The 18,778-nt window shown below is 34.6% G+C and overlaps 1 protein-coding gene across 5 annotated transcripts in view; it reads left to right on the top strand.

Moving 5' to 3' along the window:
- The window catches only part of mRNA-cap (RNA guanylyltransferase and 5'-phosphatase mRNA capping enzyme), a 450,753-nt gene that overhangs the window by 257,829 nt on the left and 174,146 nt on the right, over positions 1–18,778 (top strand). For all 5 annotated transcript variants that reach the window (XM_090411578.1, XM_090411577.1, XM_090411573.1 and 2 more), the window contains one exon: positions 11,150–11,251. In XM_090411578.1, coding sequence (XP_090267704.1) covers positions 11,150–11,251 — 102 coding nt within the window. The remainder of the gene's footprint in view (positions 1–11,149; positions 11,252–18,778) is intronic.

The following is an 18,778-nucleotide window of genomic DNA, read 5'->3' as shown; positions in this document are numbered from 1 at the left end:
AGATTTAACATTAAACCATCTTCCTGTACTTCTTCAATTCTAACTGTTGACTTACAACTCAAATAAAGACTAAGTATTGCTTGATATAATGTCCCATTGACACCATATAACTGCAGCGTATTGAATAGCTTCTCTCTTGGCACCTTGTCATATGCCTTTTCCAGATCGACAAAACTTAAATACAGATCTTTGTTATATTCCCATGATTTCTCGACTATTTGTCGTAAAGTGAAGATCTGATCCTGACAGCCTCTATTTGGCCTGAATCCAGCTTGTTCTTCACCAAGCTTTTCTTCCATAATTCTTCTCAACCGTTTCTCAAGTATACTTGCATAGATCTTGCCAGGAACACTCAGTAGGGAAATACCTCTGTAATTCTCACATTCAGTTTTATTTCCCTTTTTATATATGGGTACTATGAGAGCTCTACTCCAATCATCGGGAATTCGTCCCTCTATCCAGGCTTTCTGAACTATGCAGTGCAGCCACTGTAAGACTCTTATACCACCATACTTCAGCATTTCTGGTTGAATATCATCTACTTCTGCTGCCTTTCCACATTTCAAGCCTTTGATGGCTTTTTCTACTTCAAGTATGGATATGTATTCCTGACTGCATGCCTGGTCAGTGTTTTTTACCACTGTACTGTCATCACTGCTTGTTTCATTTAGCAGTTTTTCAAAGTAATTACTCCATACTTCAAGGATATCTTTTTCTCCCGCTTTCATGTTGCCTTTATCATCTCTAATTCCTTTTATAGCACTCTTTCCTCCATTCTTAAACTTCTTCAACAATCTCCAGAATATTTTGCCACTTTCTTGATATTTATTTTCTATATTCTTGCCAAAGTCCTCCCATGACTTTTGTTTAACTAGTTTTACACACTGTTTAGCTTTCTTACATTTGTCTCTGTATTCTGTAAGAGTAAAAGCTGACTTATTTGACAGGAACTTTTGGTATGCTTTCTTCTTTTCCTTCACTGCCTCTTTAACCTCCTGTGTCCACCAGGGAGGTCTGATTTTTTTATCCTTACAAACAACCTCACCACATGCCTCTCTGGCAGAATCAATCAATGTTTTCTTTAGAGTTTGCCACTGAATCTCCAAGGTTTGATTCCTGTTCTCAAACTCTTTCATTTTTCCTTCAATAATCTTTGTGTATTTTAGTCTACAGCTCACATCTGAGAGCTGCTCAACTTTTATTCGCTTTAAAACTTTCTTACATGTTATTCTTTTCAATATGAAATTAAATTTTATCCTGCTCAAGACTAAATAGTGATCACTTCCAATTTCAAATCCTCTATACACTCTGGTGTCCTGCACCAGGGGGAAAACATCGCTATCAACAATAACATAGTTAATGAGACTTTTCTTATTCCTAGCCTCTTCTCTCCATGTGAATTTGTGCACATTTTTATGTTGGAACATGGTGTTAGTAATAACCAGTCCATGTCCTGAGCAGAAATCCAACAGATATTTGCCATTATTATTAGCTTTGCTCTTTTCTCCAAATTTTCCCAAAATATGTTTGTATGTCTCACAATCATTTCCTACTCTGCTATTTAGATCCCCAACAAGGACCAACTTTTCCTTTTTCATTGTGTCAGTTGCTTTTTCTAAAGCCTCAAAAAATTCCTCCACTTCTACCTTAGTAGAACCTTCTGTGGGACCATAGGCACAAATAAGTCTCATTGTCCAGTTCCCCATTCTCATATTTGCCCACATTACTCTACTTGAGACTGACTGCCATTCAAGAAGATTAACCTCGTATTTTGTGTTGAATACTATGGCTACTCCTTCTTTTCCTTGATTGTCATTGCCTGAATATAACATTTTGTATTTATTGCTCAGAAAGATCTCACCAGTTTTGGTCTTTTTTGTTTCAGTCACTCCTGTTATGTCGATCTGGTACTTATCTAATTCCTCAGCTAGCTCCATTTCTTTGCCATTCAGGCTTCTTATGTTGATAGTACCGATCTTTAACTCTAGTTATGTTGAGTTGGGGTTTATTTTCAGATTTGTTCCAGTAGCTGACTTTTCGCTGTTTGACCTGGTTCCCTGGCAAAAACAACGGGGGCCTTGTTTAACCAGGCGACGCCCCAGCCGGCATGAAATTTTGTCATGTTGTACCATAATTTTTTTTTATTTTGGTTTAACCAATAAGAATACAATTTGGTCGGCTTAATTCCAAATTGCTAGCCCATTCTTGTTCGTTCAGTATCCAAGTAGATACCCAACAGGGTGCACCACGAGAAGGTGAGGATTGGACATTAGGTCAGAAGCCCTGCTCGGTTCTTCGCATTCCTTTAAAGGCTATGTGGAGGTCTCCTCTCAGTTATACAGCTTTGACCCTTAAGCACCCCTTACAGTGATCTTTTGAGTTATATTTGCAATTTTTGCTACATGGCTCCTGAACTTCCACTTCCTGTCTACTAACACTAAAAGATACCTATCTTGATTAGTTTTTCTAGCATAATCCCAGCAATACTGATAATATGACATTGGGTATCTAATCACACCAAAGTGCATGACTTTGCATTTACTGACATTCATTTCCCAATGCCCACAATTCCAGTCTGTTCAAATCATTCTACAAGTACTGCATGTCTGTCTCATTCCTGATTATCCTACCTATCTTTGCATCATCAACAATTAGCTGTATGTCACTTGTCAAATCCTTCCCGATATCATTAATGTTCACATTGAAGAACATTGGACCGAGCACTGATCTTTGTGGTACACCACTGGTTACATTAAATCTTGCAGACTTACATCCCCTGTATATCACTTTTCGATATGTCAGTCAGCCATCCTCTTATCCATGCTAATATTCTATAATCCAAACCCACATTCTCCAATTTATGCAACAGTCTTCCATGCTGTATTTTGTCAAAATCCTTATAGCAAAATCCAAAAGTATCATGATGTATCCATTCCCCTTGCCTAGCTCAGTGGTAACTTTACTATAGAATGTTAGCAATAAATTAAAGATACCAAGAAATTATACACTTGACTTAATCCTTTATCCAAGTGTAAGCAAACAAAGTTTGCACCTGAACTTGTTTGCTTACACCTGGATAAAGGATTAAGCCAAGTATATAATTTCTTGGTATCTTTAATTTATAGTATAGCGAAGTGAAAAAACTTCCAGGAATGTTAGCAAGTTGCTAAAATATGACCTTCCCTTAGTAAACCCATGTTGTTCATTGCAAAGTAGAGATTCTCTGTCAACTAATTTCTGAATGTGAGCCTAACCAACTTTTCCAAAATCTTCACTACCGCTTCTGAGATACTGATTGGTCGATAGTTGGATACATCAGTCTTTGCACCACCTTTGTGCAATAGGATTACCATACGTTCTTTCCACTCCTGTGGAATCTTCCCTCTTCTGAGAATCAAATTATATAGCCTAGTCAAAGGAATTGCTAGTGCAACAGCTCTAATACCTCTTCCTTGTACACCTGAGTTTCTTCATCCCATTGAAGAGGCAGTGAACTCAATATTGCATACACCAGGTTAATAGCTTTCAGCAAATTGGACACTCATTAGTTGAACAACTTGTTCTGGATCTGTCACCCTCATACCATTTGCGGCGTTCAGTAGAGTTATTCTGAACGCAGATCGCAGATGGTATTCTAATAATATTGCATTCTTTCTTTTACTGTCAGCATATTGATAGAATTCTTTGGAGTTATCTTTAGCTTGAAGAGCCAGTTTCTTTTCACTCAGACTTAGCTTTCCATACAACAGTTAGGACTCTTTTGGCCAGCTGCTTATAATTTTCATAATGGACATCATCCTTATACATTTTATTGTGGTATTCCTTCCACAATATATTTGTTATGAATTTCTTGCTTAATAAGATTACATATCTATTTCGCTCCTATCCTATTTCTTCTTCGATCTCTAGGGTCACTTGCTGATATTGCATCATTTAAGTATTTTTTAAATGCTTCCCATACAGCATTGATATTCTTCGCATCCAACAATACCATGTACTGATTCCATGGCACAGAATCCAGCATGCTCCTCCGTTCATCATAATTTCCTGCTTTGTAGTTTAGCATGTGACCTTTTCTGAATAGAACATTCATAAATTTAGCTACTTCTCAAGTGAGTAGTGCATGACCACTGTCGCCAATCAGAGGCAGAATATCATCATCAAATTCCTAATATGTACTCTCAGGGGGTGTATAGAATATTATAATAGTACTACCTGGAAAAGTTACACCACTACTAACTTCCGATCAATAATTTTCTTCCAAATTAATCTGTTACCTGCCAAGACTGCAATATTATCAGATCTTATATATCTTTGACTAAATAAACACACGGAAATAAAACATATGTAAATAAAAAACATTAGATTATTTAGATTAAATTAAAATTAAAATTGAATTATTTTATACAGTTTTGTATGACAATTTCCCATACTTTAGGAATGGCAAGAAAATCATTGCCTAGTATTGTTCTCAACTGTACTGACGATGTCCTAAGATGCTTAGGACGAAATATTTACGTATTAAAAAAAACGTATTACTGTGGTTTTACGTGTGTTTATTTAGTCATGAATTCTCCACAGGTTTCTTTATATAATCAAGTTATATATCCTTCTTTTAAGGTGCTACTATATCAAGTCATCTACATCTTAGTCTTCCTCTGGGTCTTTTTTCTGCCAACAAACAGCTAAACAAGTGGCAAAGAACACTTGTTTAGCTAATCTTTTCTCTCCAATTCTGTTTAGGTGACCATTCCACCTGAGATTAGCTCCACTAACACATTCCGCTAACTTTGTCTAGTTCTTTCCTAATATCCTCATTTTTAATATCATATTGCCATTGATGCTACGTGTTTACTCCCCTAATCTTTCTCAAGGTTCTCACATCTGTTGTCTCCAGTCTTTGGTCAGGTGTTTTATTTCTAACTCATCTCTCAAATCCAAAAGTTAAAATTGGTTTGAACACTGTTGTGTATACAGCTAATTTAGTGTTTTGACTAATTTCTCTCTTATTCCTTATAAATTTATTCAGTTGGCTTCCTACCATACCAGCTTTATTAATTCTGATATCTATTTCCATATTTAATTTACCATTTTCACTAAATAATGTGCCTAAATAGCTGAAATGTCTTACTTGTTCTATAGGTTCCATTTAGGATACAGTTGATGTTTTTAATATTTCTACCTATTTTCATTGTCTTTGCTGATTTTCATACCAAACCTATTACAACAGTTACTCAATTTAGTCAGGGAATCCTGCAGACTTGTACTGGATTTATTTAAAAATATAACATCATCTGCATAAAGTAAAGACCTAGATTAACATTACTAATTTTGATATCAGATTTTATACCACTTTCCTTCATATTGTAATCCATATAGATAATGAATAACAGTGGAGATAATGTTCACCCTTGTCTTATGCCTGATTTCACTTCAAACCATCTGTCTGTACCTCTTTCAATTCTTGAATGGTGACTTACAGCTTAAATAGAGACATGTATTGCTTGATATAATGTCCCATTTACACCTCATAATTGTATTGTTTTGAAGAGCTTTCCTCTTGGCACTTTGTCATATGCCCTTCACTATCTCTTTAACTTTCTGAGTTCACCATGGAGTCCCAATTTTTCTATCCTTACAGACAACCTCACCACATTCAGCCTCTCTGGCTGAATCAATCAGTCAATGTTTTCTTCAAGATTTGACACTGAATCTCCAAGGTTTGGGTCTTGTTTTCAAACTCTTTCAGTTTTTCTTGAATAATGTTTGTGTATTTGAGTCTACAGTTAACATCTACTAACTGTTTCAACTTTAATAAATTTAGTTTAATCCTTTATCCAAGTGTGAGCAAACAAAGTTTGCGCCTGAAAATATCTTCAGGACTGGGGTAAGGTAGTACAATACCGGGCAACTCGTTGCAAAGGTGGAACAAGCTAACATCACTCCTATCTCAGTATCTCCCATAGTAATGCAAAACACATCTCCTTGTGGATATGTATAATGTTATGCATTAAGGGAAGGGACACTACCCAGACTAGTTTCGACCTTTATTGAGGTCTCCTCAGTGGGAGCCAGGCCCAAGTGGAGATACCAGGCAGAAGCATTAGCAAGGTCATCTCTACCTATAGGAGTTGCCAAACGGTGTGCCACCTTTTTATTAAATTACTCTGGATTTAGAGAAAGATGTTGAAAGTTTATTTTTCACTTGGTTAGACTATAATAAATTTAGCTTAATCCTTTATCCAAGTGTGAGCAAACAAAGTTTGCGCCTGAAAATATCTTCAGGACTAGGGTAAGGTAGTATAACACCGGACAACTCGTTGCAAAGGTGGAGCAAGCTAACATCTGGGAAGTGGCCCTTCCCTTAATGCATAACATTATACATATCCGCAAGGAGATATGTTTTGCATTATGGGAGATACTGAGATAGGAGTCATGTTAGCTTGCTCCACCTTTGCAATGAGTTTCCCAGTGTTGTACTACCTTATCCCAGTCCTGAAGATACTTTCAGGCGCAAACTTTGTTTGACCACATTTGAATAAATTAAACTAAATTTATTATAGTCTAACCAAGTGAAAAAAAAATTTTCTTACATCCCTTCCTTTTCACTATGATGTTCAATTTTATCCTGCTCAAAACCAAATGGTGATCACTTTCTAATTCAAATACTCTGTATATTCTTGTGCCCTGAACCAGCAGGAAAGCAGCACTAACTATAACATAGTGAATGAGACTTTTCTTATTTATTGCATTTTCTCTCCATGTGAATTTGTACTGTTGGATCGTCCTTCCTGGCTTTTGATCTGCCATCTTGCTTTAACATTGTTCTTATTAAAGTTAATTAATTGTATGTTGATTACTAATCCAAATATAGGGAAATTTCTATTATACTGCTCCACCCTATATTCAGATTAGTTTATGCAAAATAGTGTAATCAAATATTAATTAACTTTAGCAGTCTAATGTTTATAGATAGGTTGAATTTTACATTAACATTTTAGGTTCCTGCTAGGTCTGATAATTTTATGAATGGTGCAGTGGAAAAGAATCAGGCTAACAACAAATTGAAATCAATAAAACAAAAAATTTAATGCAAGGCTATATAATATATACACAAGCATACTTTGGATACAAGATAATGCAAAATTATCTCTGTTCTACTACTCACAACATTCACTCAACTCTTTATATTAAACACTGAGCTTCAAAATCTAATTTCTCCTTAATAAGCAAAGATAGTTCTAAAGTTCTTTACCACTGAAATTCACAGCAAATATTTTAGCAGTAGTATTCTTTATCTATCTCTTAGTCAGAAATCACATAGCTCAGCCAAGAGATAGCTATCACTTTAAGGGGGGAAGACTATTAACCTTCTAGCTTCGGCTAATTTCAGCATAAACACCACAGTTAATGTTAGGATTTAACAGAAGGAGATAATTCTTATAACTTCACTCTAAAATGCTATAAAGTACAACTGTTCTTACGAGAATAAATCTTTGCACATATTATTCGCTGAGGCACACTTAAAACTTTAGTTAATTATCACACTGGAGCTACACATTTCAAAAGGTAATCTTCTTTAAACTAACTTAATCTTTAATTTCAGCACATCACATATGCAGACACACTTGCACTAGAAAATTCACTTATTCCTCACATACTACTTTGCAATAGAATCAGCTTTCCACTAATCTTTCTTGAAAGCACTGGAATACAACATTAACTTCAGAATTTCATATCAATATTCTGAGTTGCCAATTTACATTTTGATCCTTCGTAATCTGATTACAGCACTTAATTCTTTGTACTACAGTCTCTTACTTAACTCCGTGCTGCTAATTTATTATTTCCTCATCTCTGTTGTACTGTTCTCCGTGCCGTTACTGTGCTGAGCGCCCCAATTGTACTCAGTCCCTAGTTGTAGTGCTGACTGACTGCCGACCAACTCTTGACCCACTGCTCTTGTTTACTCTTGCTTTTCATTTATATATTTTCACTCCGTTTTCCTGCCAAAACTTACCGTCTAGCTCATATCAATTCCATCTCACATTGCATAACTCACGCGCTACTATGCTTGCACTTTCTACTTTTAACTCTGTCTCCATGACAACAATTAGAGCAGTACATAAGCATAAACATTACATAACATTATACCTTTACATACAGAAATAAAAGAAAAGGATATTTTTCAATTCAAATAATATATAATTAAATATGATGAACACAAATTCTTCTGCTATCAATATAGGAATAAATAAAATAATCTGAACGTTATTTTTATACAGAGTCCTTTCTATTATTAATACATACCTTAGATTAAATAATTAAATAAAAAAAACTTGAAGGTAATTATATGAATAATAGTTTATAATAAGAGATTTACATTAAATAATATCTACAAATATCTGCCAAAACTTACCGTCTTTGATATCGTGGATTATGTTGGATTCTGAAGGGAGTATTAATAATTTTAATTTTTCTTCATTCAGAATCCAACAATACATATTTTTATGTTGGAACATGGCGTTAGTAATAATTAATCCATGTCCTGAACAGAAATCCACAAGACATTCACAATTATTATTAGCTTTGCACTTTTCTTCCAATTTTTCTAAGACATTTCTATATGTCTGGTAATCATTTCATACTCTGCTGTTTTGATCTCCATCGATCATCAGCTTTTTCTTTTATATTCGGCCAGCTGCCTTCTCTAATGCCCTCAAAAAATTCCTCTATTTCTTCCTTGGTAGAACCCTTCTGTGGAACGATTAGCACAAATAAGTCACCAGCCATCATTATCCAGTTTATCCATTCTGATATTTGCCCACATCACTCTACTTGATATTGCTTGCCATTCAAGAAGATTATCCTCATATTGAATACTATGACTACTCCTTCTTTTCCCTAATTATCATTGCCTGAATATAACATTTTGTATTTCTAAAAGATCTCTTCTGTTTTTGTTTTGTTTCAGTCACACATATTATGTCGATCTGGTACTAGATTGCTGTTAGTAAGGTGTGTGTGGATTAGATTTTTTTGCTTGGAGAGTGGTGAATGAGTGTGAAGGATTGGTTTTGTGTGAATATTGTTTACTGTGGATTTCCTTCAATGAGTCTTCTGGCTCCATGGGAGATACCTGCATGATGCTAATATCAATAATATTGCATGAAACCTTATTACATAAGTTGGAACACATGGGAATGGACATGAAGCTGGTGATGTGAATAAGACATGGATAGATATCAGAGAATAGTATATGGTGGATATTATACTTGACAGATTATATTTTTGTTTAATATATGACCTCTGTATTGATTTAACCTTGATACCTTCTTGGATATGGTTCCTACTGATAAAACCAGTAAAGGTCAAAACTGATCTGGATCCTTCCCATAATGGTTTTCCAGTATTGGATTTTAAAGGCAGTTTGTATAAGTCAGTACCCTGACTTCACATAATTTCTTAAATAATTTCTTGTCAAGTAACCAAACTTTTCTATTTATAACCAAGTGGAAAAACTTTCCATGAGTATTTGGTGAAGTTGAATGAAAAAGACAGGTGATCATTGGTCTGTCTTAAGGCACCATACTTTGGCTTTTGCTGTTCATTTTATGCATTAATGATATTGAGAATTAATGATTTGAGTGAAAATATCCAGTTATCCTTCTTGGTTTAGTTTGATACTAAACCAAGAAAGAATAAGATAGATTTCAATTTGGTGTGTCAGAGTGTGAAGTAATTCGCTTTGGGATAATAATAATGATAAAAAACTACAAGCTGTAGATTACATAGATGGAGTTAGAGACTGCAAGAAATGTAAGGTAAAAAATTTAATAAAGAGTGATATTAGACAAAGTTAACATCCAGAGGAATATATTGCGAAAGTGAGAAAAGAAGTTTAAATGATAACTTCTATAGTAGATACATTGATAAGCAGTGACAAAGAACTTATCACTCTTTTGCTATCACCACATCTGAAATGCACATAGATTTGGCTACCTTGGTTTCTTAGGGGTGTTAAAGTGATGGATAGGATTCAGAAGCAAAATGGTTATTGGTCTGTGGAATGTTCCATATTAGGGTAGATTGAAGGGTTTGTGGATTACAGTTTATGTGGATAGATGGTAAAGAGGGAATAGGTTATAGAGTAGATTTTGAAGAAACTTTTCAGTATATGATGGATGGGAGATCACAAGGGTTCATCCCAGAAAGTTGATAAAGAGTGGAGTTGGAATGCACATACACATGGCTAGATTGTTTTCATTGTTAAATGGGAATGAGTGAAATTTGTTATCTGTTTTTTTTTTAATGAGTGAATTTATGTCAGTTTCTATCCTTAGGAAGAAAAAAAAATTTTGTTCACTTTGTATGAATAGCAATGGATATTTATTGTATTTCTTGAAATAATGTACTGCTTTTTTGTTGTTGTTTGTTTGTTTTTAAATGGACCATTTTTTGTTTCTCAGTAGTGTGTGTGTGTGTGTGAAGGCAGTGAAGTAGAGTTAAATTATATAATTCCAAAGGACATATGCAAATTTCTAATTACATAAATGTATTGTATAGTTTATATGCTTTGCAATTTAAATCTTTGAAATCTAAACTTATTTTTTTAAAAAAATTGCATAATATTTTAACAGTAAAATAGTGTTTGGCTAAACCGTTACTTGAATATGAACTATATATGCAAGTAAAATTTTATGTTGTTAAACACTATTAAAAGCAAAAGAAACCTTGCTGGATAACCAGTAATTACCATAGTATTAGATAAACTCATGATTTACTATGATTAATAAATATCTTTTTATAATAAATAAATTTTTTTGAATTTTATTTTTAATATAACAGTAATGTGAAACTAATAGATATATAATATTCATCGATTACTCTACTTTTGAATACCCACCATCACACAGATCTACTTATCACAACTTGTCGAATTAGCTCTGAATCATTTAACTCAAAAGACCCATACGTTGATTCACTTCTTTATGTGAGTGATATTTACAATTCTCAGATTCTCTGCTTCATGAGTTGATTGAGTGAGTGTGAATGCATTTATCTGCAACAGTAATCACCAGTTGAATATCTGAAGGAAATTGAGTAATTTTTTCCTTCTGAGTATCTTTTATTTATTTACTTATTGCAGTACAGGATTTCCTGGTTCTCAGCCAGTTTCCATGGATAATGAAAACATTAATTTACTTCACTTGAAACCATACAAAGTCAGCTGGAAAGCTGATGGCACTAGGTGAGTAATACATGATTTGATTTTGTGATTCAATTATACCCAACTTACATATCACTTAGCTGATCAATGTTTGTCAATTATTTGTTTTTTGAATATGTGTTTGCTGTTTTTTTTTTTATAATCTTGAAAATGATTCAATTTATTTGAAAGCAAGTATTGTTGTGTGCAACTATATTACATGTATTTTCCACAAAAGAATGCTGGCGTTTTAAATACAACAGTTGATTAAAATTAGTAAATTAAGATACTGCAGTCACAAAAATTATGAATGAGATTTATTGTTTGATAATGATAACTAATATTTAAGGAATTGACAGCGTATACTAGAAATATAAATTAAATAAACTTTAATATATACTTTCCGATATTTCGGCAAACGTCACGTTGCCATCTTCTTGGGAACTTACTACAAAGACACGTGCACACAAGTACTAATAACAGCAAATGAGACTGAAGCTAGGAAGCTAACGTTTTCCTAAGTCCTGATGGTGCTCCCTGGCAGGCTATATTGGTAGTTCTTGGCCTTTGGGCTGAAGTTCTTCTGATAAAAGTTTCCCAAATTTGGGGCAGTCTCATGCATCTGTTGAGGTTTGGCATGTTCCTAAGGGCCAAGGCTGATTCCATGAATAGTCTTTCATACTTGAACTTGCTGCGGTGTATTACTGTGGCTTTCTTCCATCTTATTCTGTGGTGAGTATCCAGAGCGTGGTCTGCAAGCCCAGAGTGGCTGTACTGGTGAAATCGGATGTAATCCTTGTGTTCTGAGATTCTGATATTTGTTGTCCTGCCTGTTTGGCCAAAGTAGGACAATTTACAGCTGCAAGGGACCTGGTATACACCAGGTAGGTCTAGGGGAAGTGGTTGGTCTTTAGTGGAGCGGATAAGGGATGCCAGTTTTCTGTGTGGTCTGTAACAAGTGGTCAAGTCATGTTTTTTTAAGATTTTATTGATTTTTTCTGAGGTGCCTCGGATGTAGGGAATGGTGATGGATTTAGAGTAATCTTTTTTGTGAAGGGTGGTGGGTTGTGGATAACTGGGTTAAGTATTTTTTGGAGGGGGTAGCCATTGGCTGAGAAAGTGTCACAGATGTGATTTAGTTCAGTGGTTAGGGCTTGATCATTTGAACAGATTATTTTTGCCCTGTTGAATAATGTCTTAATAACTCCATATTGTTGTGAGGGGGGGGTGATGGGATTCTTTGTAGTAAGTTCCCAAGAAGATGGCAACGTGACGTTTGCCGAAATATCGGAAAGTATATATTAAAGTTTATTTAATTTATATTTCTAGTATACGCTGTCAATTCCTTAAATATTAGTTATCATGTTTAACCAGCGTATAAGCCTCTCAACAAGAAGAATGAGATTTATTGTTTATTGTGAACCGTATGTATGTATAGTTCAACATACATACGGTTCATACATATTTAAGTGACCATACTACCTGAGATTAGCTCTGCTAACACATTCCTGGATGCTAACAATGTCAAGTTCTTTCCTAATATCCTCGCTTTTAATATGATATTGCCATTGTCATCAATGGCATTAATCGGAAGGTGCCAGATCCGGTAAATACGGAGGATGTGGCAAAACATCCCAGCCAAGACGTTACAATTTAATCCGGGTTGTTAACGATGTGTGGGGTCTTGCATTGTCATGGTGAAAGACAACTCCTTTCTGATTTGCCAATTCAGGAAATTGGCAAATCAGAAAGGAGTTGTGTTAATTGCATGGGCCAGTCACGTTAACTGTAAGCAATAGACAGTTGCATCAATTGTTCTGCCTGATGGTAACATCTCGTAGTGGACAACACCTTTATAATCCCACCACACAGAGAGCATGATCTTTGGGTGCAATCCTGCTTTTGAGGTTGTTTGCGGCGGTTCGCTCTTGTGACCCATGATCTTTTATGTACCACGTTATCATACACAACCCATTTTTCATCTCCTGTAATCATCCGCTTCAAAAATGGGTCGTTTTCTTGGCGACGTTGCAGCGAATCACAGATGGATATGCGAACAGTCATATTTGCCTCAGTCAATTCATGCGGCACCCAAACATTGAGTTTTGAAACATATCCCAGCTTGTGCAAATGGTTTTCAACGCTTGTATGGGATATGTTCAGTATGCAGCAATCCCCTACACTGTTTGTGATGGATTTTTGTTGACGATATCCTTCACAACACTCGAATCAACCTCGGTCGGGTGCAAGGCGCATCACTAACATCAAAATCCCCAGAACGGAATTTGGCAAGCCACTTTTGGCATGCGTGTTCTGTTACGGTACCATACCCATATACGCTGCATATTTTTTTATGGGCCTCTGCAGCTTGTTTGCCTTTTTTGAAATAAAAAAACAAAATATGCCAGTAATGTATGTTATTTCCTTCCATTTCTAAAAATATGTTACACACGCAACTGAAGTTGACCGAACAAAAATTCACTGAAAGGTTATGGGAAATGTCTCCTTTCAACTGCGCAATAGCGTTATGCGATAGCGCAACAATAGTGACAGGCAAAGTGGCATAAACTTGTACTAACGCATAAACCGAATGAACTTATTTGCCAACCCAATACTTATTGTAATGACTTTCAATGCAAGCATTTGAAAATTTGACAAAAATAATTTCTTCAATATTGTCAGTAAAGTGTCTTGTTTTGTTGTACTGATTTGAAAAATAAAAGACAACAAATTTACTAATACTAAGTAAATTCAATGCAAAGACTGACCTGTGGTCATTTCAGATTGATTATTTATTTTCTCAGATGTGAAATTCATTTTATCTTAAATTGTGCCACAAAAAGTTCAAATATTGAAGGACAATGAAGTAAATTCCAAGTACGTGACAGCAAAGGTCGCTCCATTAGAGTTAATCTGCTAATGACTCTCAATCGCTGTTAAAGGATTAACGTTGGAAAAGGATAATTACAAAGTGAATTTCTTTGTAATTATCAAAATGGCAGAATGCTAATGATGTCTTGATCTGTGAAAAATCTTAAGGTGTTTGAATATTTCATCCACTTCACCCATCTTTAAGGATAGAGCAGCTAGTTAAAGTATTTCCATTGTTATCCTGTAACTCTTGTAGTGACATCACCTGTGGGCACAGAAAGTTATGAGGCATCCTGTTACATTTCCTATCACAAGTAGTATCTTACCTCTATTAAACTTGTTTACTGACAGAGCATGGTCATAACCACTTCTGCCAACCATTTCATCTCATTCACCACCTTTAGGGGATGACTCCCTTGTTCTCTCATATCGTGTATTGAAATATTTATCATCTACTCTACAAAACCTGATGAACTTATTATATACTTAAATTACATAAAGAACAATAAAGTATGTAATATAAAACATGTATGTTTTGTGTTGGATATCTCGTCATATCAGTAGAGTGAATATGAAGTGAGAAAGGAATGGCAACAGTCATTACAGAGTGCTTCTGTTCTGCTCTCTTTCCAGTCACATGATGCTTTTAGGAACCCATAGAAAGCTGTAAACTTATTAACACAATAAGCAAACTCAGTCACTGGTAGAGTCTCATTACAGGAATGTTACAAGTATAGACATAGTTTAAAAGAGAAAAATTTTGTAGATTAAGAATAAAAAAATTTTAATTATAATGTTTCCATAAAAATTGTGTATAATCGATTATTCACATAAAGTGAATATGAAAAATATGTGTAAAAAAGAATGAATAACTAAATCAATCTATGAATGTGTGTGTGTAATGCACACAAATACAAATATATATACCTACAAGAATATACGTGTATATAAAATATTTACAATATATAAGCCTTAACTTGCATACCCATATATAAATTGGGGATGCACTGAATATTCGGTTTTGCTTTGGTATTCGGCCAAAATAGTATAAAGATTCAGTATTCAACCAGCTAAAGCAGAAAATTCCTGTTACATGCATCATAGCAAATGCAACCAATTAAGAAAAGCCTTCTCTTATCTTCTATGACTTCTGCAATTCAATTTCCCTGGAAAGTTTCTCTCAGCTCTAGCTACCAGCTGACTCCTTGAAAGAGTTTCTTTTTTCTTTCTTTTTTTTCTGAAGTCAGAAATATCTACAAAGAAACCATACATATGCTATTCGTAAAATACTGAAAAATTAATTTTCCTACATTATAATTATCACAAATTCATTTTGAGTATTAAATCCCTGATTTTCTATATTTCACAGTTTAAAATCAGTTTCATTAATATTTTTGTTCTTTGAAGAAATAAGTGCAATATTTTGTTCTGATTTTTATGCTGTATTGTTTTTTAGATACAGTGCTCTATGAAATTAAATGATAGTTTGTTATGTCAAAATGTGGGATAGGAGTCTATGTATGTTTTATATCCAAATATATAAAGAAAAAGTTGAAGTTTCGAAAATTTACCTGAGAGTTATGAGAACAACACCAGAATCGGGGTTGCCTTGGCAATATAAACAACGCAAACTCTAACCCACAACCTGTATATTTCCATTTCTTAATGCATTGAGTAAGTTTCACCAGCCAGAAACACCAGGCTTCGAATTGACCAAGTTAAAAAAAAAATAAAATAATACAAGTGGAAGAGAAGACATAATAAGCTCATTCAATGCTGTAACTAAGCTCAAATAGTCAATATTACAGAGTCATCTATATTTTGTAGAAAAATACTCAAACTCGGTAAGTTTTTGAAAGTTTTAAGTATGTTTTTATATTTGGCTATAAAATATGGATGGATCCATAATATCCTCCATTATAATATTTGACTTATTTCAAATTGAAGCATCTCACTTCTATACCTAAAAAATTGACAGTTATTATATTTAGGGAAAGCAAAATTTTATCTTCCCTTTTTATCGAAGATGATGCTAAAACTCTTCATTTTGGCAATATAGAATAAACAAAAATTGGAGATGTTAAAGATACTTGCTTATTTCATAGTTGAATATATAAATATCAAATATGTAGAAACTTGGAGAGTTTCGAATAAAGAAGAGAGCTTACGAGAATGCAATCCTTGACTTCAATGGTTTCTTAGCTTGCACTATTTGAACAACTTTCCAGGTTTCTTAAAGTAATGCATGAAATATGAATTGATCTGTTTATTTTACAATGCCAAAATGAATATATTTAGGCCCTTTGATAATTACTCTTAAGAACCGACTGACGTTCACTTATGAAAAATGCAAATCTCTGAAACAGAATTGCTTTGATATTGAATGAGGATTCTTGTTATTTTAAGATATCTGCTTGATCTGTGATGAAAACTAGCAGTTCAAAACAGCTGTTAGGCCAGTGAAACCTTGACCAGAAGAAACTAATAAAAAGCAAATATACAGATGCCGTGGCAGTGCACATCTTTTTAGTAGTGCAAGCTAAGTTAACTCTGATGTTGAAGATTGTATTCTCATAAGCTCTCCAGTCAGTTTTCAAAGCTTATGTATTCATTTATTTATTTTCATGTGGATGTATGATTATGTGAAGTATTATATTTACGGCTATTTTGCCTGCTTCTGTTTAGGAGTACACTCTCATACTAAACTAACGCCCAATGATATTATTCTTAATAAAACTAATAATCTCGGCAAACTTCTTCAAGTTCAACAACAACATGTACATTCAAATATTCGGACTCCCCATGGGCCAAAACATCAGCGGACAACTAGCGGAATTATTCCTAGCACACACAGAATCACTCCTACTCCACCCTTCCACCTTTTATGGCAGATACGTGGACGATATTCTGTGCATTGGAAATCCCACACACATCACCACCTTAAAAGCGTCCCTAAACAGTTACAGCAACAGACTATAATTCACCATAGAAACCGAACAGAACAAATCCATCAATTTCTTAAACTTGACATTAACCAGAACACACAACAAAATAGCCATGAAAGTATACCACAAACCCTCACATATCAGAAACTACCTCCATTTCCACTCATACCATCCATATTCCGTTAAAAAATCGGTCATCTTATCACAATTCATAAATGCGCACAAATTTTCAACCAATCAGAGTAATCTAAACGCAGAAATAAAAAAACTAACACAGATCTTCAAAAACCACAACTATCCTACACAACTAATAAATTACGCAAACAAGACGGCCAAAAACTGCCAAAACAACCCAAGTACCAAAACAAACTGCCCTACACAAAAAATTATCAAACTACCATACACCCAAAACACATACAAAGCCTATAAATGCATCTTCAAACATACTGACTACAAACTGGCATTCACCACAAACCAAAAATTGGCAAATCTCCTGAAACCCACTAAATTTCACACACAAAAAGAAATATTTGAACACCACAACTTAGTCTATAAATTTCCCTGCCAAAAAGACTGTGATATCACCTACACAGGTTCCACCATCAGGTCTTTATGGGCAAGAATACATGAACACTTCTGCGATTGTAACATCCCTATTCCAGAACGTTTAAACACTAAAAAACGCAACATCAAAAAGAAAAGCACATATACAAAGCACAGAAATAGCTGTTCATGCCCTTGAACAAAACATACCCCACAGATCGACAAGGCCATCATAGCAGACAGACAAGACAATGAAACAATGCTTAGAATATCGGAAACAATAGCCATAAAATTTGACGCAAACTCTATCAACGTACACAGGCTCTACATAAACTCCAAGGTTTGGAAGCTTCACAACATGAAATTGAGGTCACAACCCCGACCAATAGGCGATAACACAAACACTTCAAAAACAGAAGCACCTTCCTGACCTGACATAGCATCCACTTCCTCCATGTGTTCAAACGACGACCAAGAATAGTCAAAACGGACCGCACCCCATCAAACCCACTTCCCCCCCCTTCTAAAAATCAGTTGCTATTTTCAACCCCTTTCACCCTTTCCCACCCTATATAAATATAAAAAATCTGCCCATCCCTTATAATGTGTGTGTGTAATTAAAAAAAAACCGTTTTTGTTCCCCATTTCTATTTTAATTCTCCCACATTGCCTAATACCCCCCCCCCACACACAGTAGTTTGGACATTGCTGAAAGAAGAAAAGCTACAGCACCCAGAAAAAGGTATATGCAAATTTCTCTCCCTTTATGCTACATATATTTATTGGTAAATATACATCTACAATGCCCTAAGAATCTGTGAGTAAAAAGCTAATGACATTTAAACAGGGGCACTCCTAAACAGAAGCAGGCAAAATATCCATAAATATAATAGTTTGTTAAGAGGAGTAACATGGAGTTTTCCCCAGAAATAATATCCATAATTATGTGAAGTATTATAAGTTTTTTCATTTTTCTTCATTCTCTAATTTTGTGAAGCATAATTAATTAAATTTTAAACATTGTGGATTAAATTTTATAAACAAATATTTTGAGGGGAAAAGGTACAAATAGTGTTTTTTTTAAAAAACAAGAACAAAAAATATTTGTTTATAAAATTTCATTGCATATGCTTTAGCCAAGTCCTGCTCTTCGGCACATCTCTAATATAAATACTAAATTATTAGCAAGAGCCCAAAGTCACTGTTTATC

The sequence above is a fragment of the Typopeltis vanoorti genome, chromosome 21 (assembly GCF_054136105.1).
Source record: "Typopeltis vanoorti isolate ZY-2024b chromosome 21, IOZ_Tvanoo_1.0, whole genome shotgun sequence".
In the NCBI taxonomy this organism is placed as follows: domain Eukaryota; kingdom Metazoa; phylum Arthropoda; class Arachnida; order Uropygi; family Thelyphonidae; genus Typopeltis; species Typopeltis vanoorti.
Note: the sequence above shows the minus strand (reverse complement) of the source record. Positions and strands in the feature narration are given on the sequence as shown.